Genomic DNA, 8,680 nt, shown 5'->3' with positions numbered 1-8,680 from the left:
CCTCATCAGATGGAGATGTCAACACAGCACAAGTATTTAAAAGTACCTGAAAAAACGTAGCCTACACCTGCTAGCCTGTAAGAGACAGTTGGATCCCACTGTATGTATTCTTTACTATTTGCCCTAGAGAAAATCTGCCAGAGAAAAAGGAGGAAAATAGTTTTTGTTGCCGACCACCACTATGATATTATTCTCTCTGAGTTTAGAGTAGTTCACAATAGCATTATTATATTCAAATACTGCATAATATAGAAGAGCCTTTTTAACCTCAAAAACTCTTAACAGACATCTACAGGGCACTGAGAGCACAGTTGCACCACACATCTCAAATCAAGATGATGCATTCTGTTAGCAACAGGAGGAAAAGAAATGATCCAGGCTGAGATTCATTGAAGAGTTAGGCGTCTTCTTCCTCCCTGCAGATGAAAAAATGTCTCAGTCTGAATTAGTGCTTGGCTGAATCCCAGAAACCTGTAATGCCACCAACATTGTCATGGTTCTTTTTATTAAAAGCAGATTTCCACAGAGAATTAATGAAATACAAAAAAATGTAATTTAAATGTAAATTAACAGTTCCCAAAACCCAGCATGTTGCAGCATCCAAAACAAAATTATCATAAAGAATATGGATTGATCATAAATCCTAACAATATCCACAAATTCTTTTTGTGGAATACCATTCTGGTTTATTTTATAATTAAAGCATCCACTAAGTATTTAACTCACCACTTTTCTTATTTGACAAACCCATCAGTGCTACATCAAATTCAGCGAGTTATGAACTATGGCCACATACTCCCAGATTCTACTGCGCTGTGTCCAGTGGTAGAACCCAGCTGGAGCAACAGCCCTGAGGAAAATACAAATGCTGTGGTCCCCTAAAAACATTCTCAAGACACCACATTAACCTAAGATGTGACCAAAGCCCAAAGGGCAGCTCTCTCTACCCAGCAACACCCCCAGACATGCCTCGGAGTGTATTCACTCAAGGGACTCGAACGCTGAAGTAACAGATTCCTCTGCCAGCATCCCAACAGCAGCTGCGCTGGGAAAGCATCTGTAAGGTGCCACAAAAAAGGAGCCTTTTACCGATAGCTATCTTGGGGTACGCGGGACATGAAACAGAGTCCTCAGTCCTTAGCATCTCCCACTCCGTCAGCATTAATAGCAAACATTGCTTCAGCCTCAGGAAGGCAAGGAGAGTCATAGATTTTACATATTCTGGTTTCACCTCGGCCTTTCCGCAGATACAGTCTAAGAGGGAGAAGGAAACACAATAGGTAAGGGTGTATAGTCTGTTTTCAGTAAATCATTATCATAATCATTAAAACACTGTGTTAGCATGTGGATACAGCACACTGCTGAGCTGTAAGAACTTCTGAAAAGGTGTGTTCGTTCTTATACAGATGAACACGTGCTTAGTATGGCACCTAACTGTTGAGAAGCTGGACTTGCCATTGCCAAACCACATAGAAACCCAGAATTCAGAGGTACTTAGCTAGTTTCACAAAATCCTCCAAAGCAAGGCTACCAGAATACCAGCCCGCTCTCTCACCTCGTGGTGGAAGCATGCGCTATGATATTTCCCCCAATAGGTTTTTTAGGATCTGCAGCAAACATGGCTGCTCCATCTACTTGTGCTACCACTTGGTTAGTGATCACAACCGCCACACCAAACTGTAAGGAGAAAAGCAACAAGTCAAAATCAATTTATTGTCCACAATCTGAACGAAGGAAAAAGAAGAAAAAAAAAAAGCGACACACACACACTTCTGCTGCCCATAAGCACTGTACCATGCCTCACAAAAAAAAAATGGAAGGAGATACTGAGCGGGCAGAAAGGCATTTTTACAGAATTGCTGAGCTCTACAAGAGAAAGAAAAGGGATCACCCGTCCTTAAACAAAGCCCAGTGTTCACCTCATCAGCAAGTCGAAGCAGCATACGCAGGAACCTGGCCAGGTGCATCTGTCTCGCCGAGAGCTCTCCTCGTCCCGAGTAATCTGTCCGATAAAGGGCCGTGGCACTGTCCACTATCAGCAGCGCGTATCTGGGAGAAGAAGCACAAGGGTCTCACCAACATTTCCAGGCACCAACAAGCCTCCGCTGGAGCGTGCCAGTGCCCAGCAAACTATGAGGCTGCACACAGATGTGGATGTAAGCTCCCCCAACATGCCAGTTAGCAAAATTATGATTTTTAACAACACTGACTTGATCTGTAATGTTCAGATTACTAACTGTGCAATAAAACCCAGTAAACCCAAAGAAAGTTGCTGCATGATTAAAAAATTAGATTTATAGTACTCTTAGAAACCAGCCTAGAATTTCACATTTTGACACCACAGACATTCTGCAGACAGGCTCCTACACACCTCACACCACCACCTCCTTCCCTCTGCAGGGGCTGTAAATCCTAGTTCCAAACTAAAACTCTGCACAGGTTCCTCCGGTGCTTGGCAAGCCCTGAAGCAACACTCCATTTCTGAAAGCAATTATAAACTGATCTTTAGAACTGCTCCTCGGGCTGGCACTTGCTCTTTGTGAAGGAACATCAGTTGCCACCATCCAAGCCAGTCGCTGCCATCCAACATTCCAGCAGCGAGAGGATTAACCGACACTCAGGGCCGCTACGCTGAGATTCACACTCAGATATGCCAAAGCATAAACAAATTCAAAGGCAAGAAAACCTGACCCAATGGAGATAAGTGCTGAAGAAAGCCAGTCTGTTTCAAAAAAGGTAACTTCTGAAGTAAACAATTACTTTGGCCTTTCATAGTTACATCATCTATACTTCTCCTTCACTGGCTCATCACCCACAGGCAGCTTTCTGACACGGTTCTGTGACGGCACAGCAATCCCCCTGTCTTGATCAGGCCCATTACCGTGACTCAGCCATCATAGCAGAGGCCTGATACAGGAGCTGGGTCTGGTGATCTGTGTTAAAGCCTCGAGCATATGCCACGTTATCCAGGACATCACTGCCAGACAAGCCGTACCTGGAGAAATCAGTGGAAAAAAAAAAAAATTAAGCGACAGCTTCATCAACAGGAGTTACCTAGCAGGTTTATCTAAAGACTAGAATAAAACCTCACATTCCTGGGGGAGTCTCAGAGTTAAAAACAGACAGCAAAAAACACAACACAACTTGGTGATGAAAATGACTGATGAAAATTTCCAGAATGACTGGAAACCATTTTGAAAGAATATTTCCCCACCTAGGAATAACAGTAAAGTAGAACCCCAGACATCTCCCTCAAAATAGAAACGCAGGCAAGGAAAGCCACCACTCTGGAAGAGAATACTCTGAAAGCAGTGTATTGCTAATAAAAAACAGTGATAAACAGCCTTCCACCTGCATTACCTCTGTCAGTGCTTTACTACCAGAATAAAAGACACTTCCATTCAACCCCTTGCACTTAAATTGTTTATATGGCACCTTGAGAAATGCCTTAGAATTTGGAGAACCAGCTGTTTATCCTGCTTGGATCTGAAATGAAGCAATATTTTTTTTCCAATGAGAGAGAACATACATGATTTGTTCTCATTTTTCATTTCACACGACAGCATATTTCACCACATTCCAGACTCTCTGAAGCCAAAGGGATCTCTGTGGATCAGCTGGTCTGACCCTGCTGCAGCGGGCTGCTCAGCTGCATTCTGCATCCTTAAAACTCCTCCTCTGTCTCTGTCAGGTATGACACATATCACAGCCCTTCCCAAAGCGCTGGCCTACTCTCCTGTTCAGGCTGACACAGTTTCAGCAATTGCTGAGCACCGCGTCAGATAAAGAAATAATTCAACCCACGTTCACTAAAACTGCTTATATACTTTGACGTTTAATTGAAACAATGATCACAGAGAATTAAGCCCCATAGAAGCAGTTCTAATTTTGAGAAAGTCTAAAGAATCACAAGGACAGAAGTAGCAACTTGTTCTAACATACAAAACCAGGACTTCAGGCTTTTAATCTCTGTGAAGACAGCAGAATTTTTATTTGGGTAAAAAAGTTTTACTTTCCAGCTTGTATAAAAGACACGTCAGAACATTCTGAGATAGAGGCAGGAGATAAGAAAACAGCTTTTCAGCTGGTCAGTGGATGCTCTCATATTTCCTAACAAAAATTTTCCAGCTTCTATGGCAATAACATTTTTACAAAACAATGTCTGTTTCAGGATAATGCTATTGGCAGAATTTAAGAAAAAACTTTGAATGTATTTCACTAACAGTAAACTGCATTTGAAGGAGACACTAGTAAGAAGTGAAGAGATCATATTCCAGGGGACAAGGATGTTAGCTGCTGTCACAACTAAATAAAACTAGAAACTGTTTATAAAATACAGTTAATAACGTGGTTTAACAGGCAGAAAGGCTTCTGGTTGGTTGGTTTTTTAGTGGCAGTTCTTACTGCAAGTCCCACGAATTTAAACAGATGGGCTGATTTACAGAGTCAGCCTTACTAAGCTGTCCCATGAGTAAATGTATTCCTTCCTTCAACTAATGCCAGTTCACTTCCAGTCCCAAGTCCAGACCTTTCTGCCACTGCAAGAAGCCGTTCCGGACGGAAGGTCCCTTCTGTGTCAATATACATGGCTTTTCCTTCACCACCACCTCTGTCAATGGGAAGCTAAAGGAAAAGCAAACGAACAAACATGAAATAAAGTATCAACAAATAATCCAGTTATTGCCTCATGCCCTGAACATACCAATAACAAACCAAGCTGTCATGATTAAATTCACATTTATCTGGGAAAAATGAGAGGAAAGATTCTTGTGTTCAACCTCTGATACTGACATTAAGAGGACAGGTGCTTAATTTTGAGCTCGTAAGTTTAGGTGCATAAGGCTGTTAACTAAATGATCAGATGAAGCCCAAAGCCTCTAATATTTTATGAAATAGCAACCTTTAGAAAGTAACAAACACTATTATTTGTTTAAACTAAGATTACAAAAAAAAGGGTTCCTCCAAACTGATCTACTGTGTGATAGCAAAAGTGAGCTGAAAGCTTTTACAGAAGTAGAAGTAAGCTTCTTTTATGTGTTAGGGAAAAAAAGCAGCTAGTCAAAGAAAGTCATCGAACCCAACAGTTTCATCTCTCTTTTCAACACTCTTGATGATGAGGCAGGTTCTATGCAATCTAGAGCACCTGAAGAGAGACCAAACACTTCTCTGCATTTAAGACCTAGAATTATGCTACAAGGCTAATCTGTGTTAAATTTTCATGTCAGAATACTGAGGAAAAAAACCCCAACCTACAAACGACGTCAAACGCAGGCAAAAAACATCACAAACTTAATTGCTGCTAAATCCTAGTAGGCAGAGTCAGCATGAAACAAAAGATCCTAGAAAGCTGCAAGGACAGCCAAGGGTGCTCCAGATACTCGTGTTCTTCGCAGCTGTTTATATGCATCACATTTGTATTGGTTGAGAAAAGTGCACAAATTAGCAAATATCCAGAAGCTGTGTTGTCTGAATACTTGTTTTTAATAAAGTGAACTACTCACTTGACAGGTGACTGCCAGGGTATGACACAACTGTGTTTTTCCAGTACGAAACTCCCCAAACAACTCTGTTATGGACCCTGTTTCTATTCCTCCTGAAGGAAAAATAATAACAACAATAACAACGAAAAGATAATTTTAAAAGGACAGACTTTAACCAAAGACCACGCATAAAGGTATTACATTCACAGAGACTCAGTTAAGCACTTACTTTGGTTAAAAGTTTCAAACCCCTAATTGGAAAACCTGCTTTTCCTACTGAGGGTTGCTCATGTTGCAGGTAAGAAGGTTAGGTAAGCGGATTTTTGAAGATGCTGAAAGGCTGAAATGACTTCTTTTGATTTTTTGATCACAAGTAGGAACGGGGAGAAGATAATGGCTGGTTTTGTTTTCTTCAAATAGGGCATAGACTAAACTAGAAACAGCCAATATAAACAGGTCTGGGTATTGTATATGACTAAAAGGTTTTAAAGCTATTTCTACAGCTTTTAAAAGAAAATTAGTTGTGATAGAAGAGAGCAGTACTTGAGATTTTTATTCAACCAGAACTTATGTGTCTTATGTGGTTTTGTCCAAGAATCATGCTCAGAGGAAGAAAAAGCAGATAATGAAGGATGATCAATATGAAGAGAAATAAAATTACCACCTTGAAGAAGTTTATCAAGTTCTTTGGACCCAGTGGTGATCTGGATGATCTCTGACCTCCGCTGGTGGAATTCTGTTGCTGTGGTGAAACCCATCGGAACCAGTTTAGCTGCTTCAGCCTAAAGAAAACCAAACTAAGCAGTGCAAGAATGTTCATCCCATTCACTTACCCCCTCTAGTAATTAATACTCTAATTTTCTAGTGAAATGGAGAAGCACCTATATAATGTGATGCACACATTTTACTTTATAGACTATATATAAGATGGTATCTCTGAAAAGAACTGAAATTGTGATCTTTGTGTATTTTATCGAAATCCTTCCCCCCACCCTTTGCCTCCCCCCCTTCAGTTCAGTTCTGTCCCTGTGAACCTTGAAATACTTGGGATGCACATACAGCCTGTTAGGAATGCTGTCTTCCTAACAGTGAATAAATACGCAAAAAAAGAAAAGTATTGCAGTTAAATGCTGTGCTAAGTCAGATTTCTATAAATGAACCAGTTTGGCAGAAACTCCACATTCTGGACTAGAAGATGCTGTGAGGTTCCAGCTCAGGCTTCACTCTGTCCCCAAGAGCAAAGCCCAGGTCTCCCAGCGAATACCTGCCCAGGGTAAGAGTTAACACGCTCAGGAACAACCTGACAGAAGAGCTGTACTGGGTCAGTCCATCGCTACAATGCGGCATCTTCTGCCTTGACAACTGCCCACAGCAACCCCACAAACATGGCACTCAGCCCTTTTAAATCCATTTATGCTACAGATGGTCACTGTGCCTTGGGACAAGGAGTTCCATAACTTAATTACAACCTGTATGGAAAAAGTACTTTCTTTGCTTTAGGCTTATCATGAGCCTTCTTATCATGAGAAATACTGAGCTAGAAGTAACACCTCAGGCACGCACTCCATACCTTCCACGATATTTAGAGACCTTTCTAATAGTCCCTCCCTCTTCACTTCTTGAAGCTGGTCCTAGTGGGTTGTGTCTCTTATTGTCAAAAGTCATGTCACACCTCTAACCATCTTTACTACCCTTCATAGTAGTATATCATTAACAGAGACCTTTCAAAAGCACCAGAACATCTGAAGCCAATAGAAATAAAACTTCTTGAATACCTTGGGTTAAAGCTTTTCCATATACCCTTACCAAGATTTTGTCAGCTTTGGCTTCGCTGATGCCTTTAATATTTAGTAGCTCTTTCTTTGGTGCATAAGCAACAGCCTCAACTGTGTGAAATCCAGCTTCTTCCAATTTCTTCACATCATTTGCATTTATACCGCATTGCTGAAAGGGAGGGGAGAAAAAAGGACACGCTAAGACAAAAATACCTTTACCTAATTTCCACTGAATACCTTCAACTGGCTTCAGCAGATCTGGATCAAACTGTTACTCCACATCAGCACACTAAATGTTACCTCCCTATTCACTTACACATAAAGAACCATAAAAAATAAAATCCTTCTAGCAGTGTAGTGTTTGCATAAGTATTGACTGTATAGGTGGCACAGAACAGGCAGAGAATATAATTCTCTGGTTTAATAGATGCTGCAGGTGACCAGTACATGTCAGTAGACAGTATGTAGCAAAGCAACATAATAAAAAGACATAACTGTTAACACAGTGGGTTTTCTGGTTTGGGTTTTTCTGACAGAACACAATAATTTAGCAACACAATTTTCAGGTACAACTTGTGTGTAAGGAAAAGGACTAGCAGATTGCTTGAAGACGTTCTCTAGAGCTAACTCTTACCTACCTCTAACCTGGATATGAGCTGTGGTCCAAAGCTCTCTTCCTCTGCTGATGTATCTGCATTTGCTTCCAGCTGCACCTGCATGGCCATCGCACCTGGGGCTCCGCACAGCCTGCTAGAAGAAAACCAAATAACTCTGTGAGGCAACATACACCAAACAAAATATACGTGCAAAATGTTTCAAAATTTATTAAGAGATCATCCAAAGTAGCATGTGATGGTTCTCTCCCTTCTCACATCTCTTAGCTCGTGGTATGTAAGTGCTGTGAGAAATATCTTTTGTGTGCTTTCCTATGTAGTGCTCAATGTTAAAAGCAAAAAAACCCCAACAATTCTCGTGATACCCGGTAAGGAATAAGTGGCTTAACAGAGAGCTCCGCTCTATTTAGGAGCATCATATAACTAAATTAATTTGCTATGAGCAGTATGTCACTTTAGGAAGAAGTTATGTGGTCACATCACATCAGAAGATGTATTACTGGAAACTAGCGCTTGCTGTCTCAGCCGTGCCGTGCCTGCGGCTGCCCTCACAGCCTGAAAGGGGCTTCAGAGTCCCGCCGCGGCCCCTTCCCGAACGCTGAGCAGCGGAGCGGGATAGGAGGCGCGAGCAGCCGCGGGAAACCGAAGGAAATCGGGAAATTCCCACTCCCGAGGGTTCTTTTCCTGGGGGCTCGGCTGGAGCCGGGCACCGGCAGCGCTCCCGGAGCCCTGCAGTAACAGGGCCACGAGCAGGGGCGGCGGGGTCGGTGCCAGAGGGGGCCCAGGGGCCCCGGCCCCCCCGCGGCCCAAC

At 42.1% G+C, this 8,680-nt stretch overlaps 1 protein-coding gene across 1 annotated transcript; it reads right to left on the bottom strand.

Moving 5' to 3' along the window:
• Positions 1-459: 459 nt before the first annotated feature.
• Positions 460-7,997, bottom strand: RAD51 (RAD51 recombinase). The gene is made up of 9 exons (XM_026850621.1): positions 7,894-7,997; positions 7,287-7,424; positions 6,145-6,262; positions 5,502-5,593; positions 4,529-4,623; positions 2,882-2,995; positions 1,920-2,049; positions 1,556-1,677; positions 460-1,254 (listed from the first exon to the last, which is right to left on the bottom strand). The coding sequence occupies exons 1-9, from the start codon at positions 7,978-7,980 to the stop codon at positions 1,131-1,133; spliced, it is 1,020 nt and encodes a 339-aa protein (XP_026706422.1). The 5' UTR covers positions 7,981-7,997; the 3' UTR covers positions 460-1,130.
• Between the last annotated feature and the right edge of the window lie 683 nt (positions 7,998-8,680).

This window comes from Athene cunicularia (genome assembly GCF_003259725.1).
Source record: "Athene cunicularia isolate RWA chromosome 5 unlocalized genomic scaffold, athCun1 chr5_part2, whole genome shotgun sequence".
Taxonomy (NCBI): Eukaryota; Metazoa; Chordata; class Aves; order Strigiformes; family Strigidae; genus Athene; species Athene cunicularia.
Note: the sequence above shows the minus strand (reverse complement) of the source record. Positions and strands in the feature narration are given on the sequence as shown.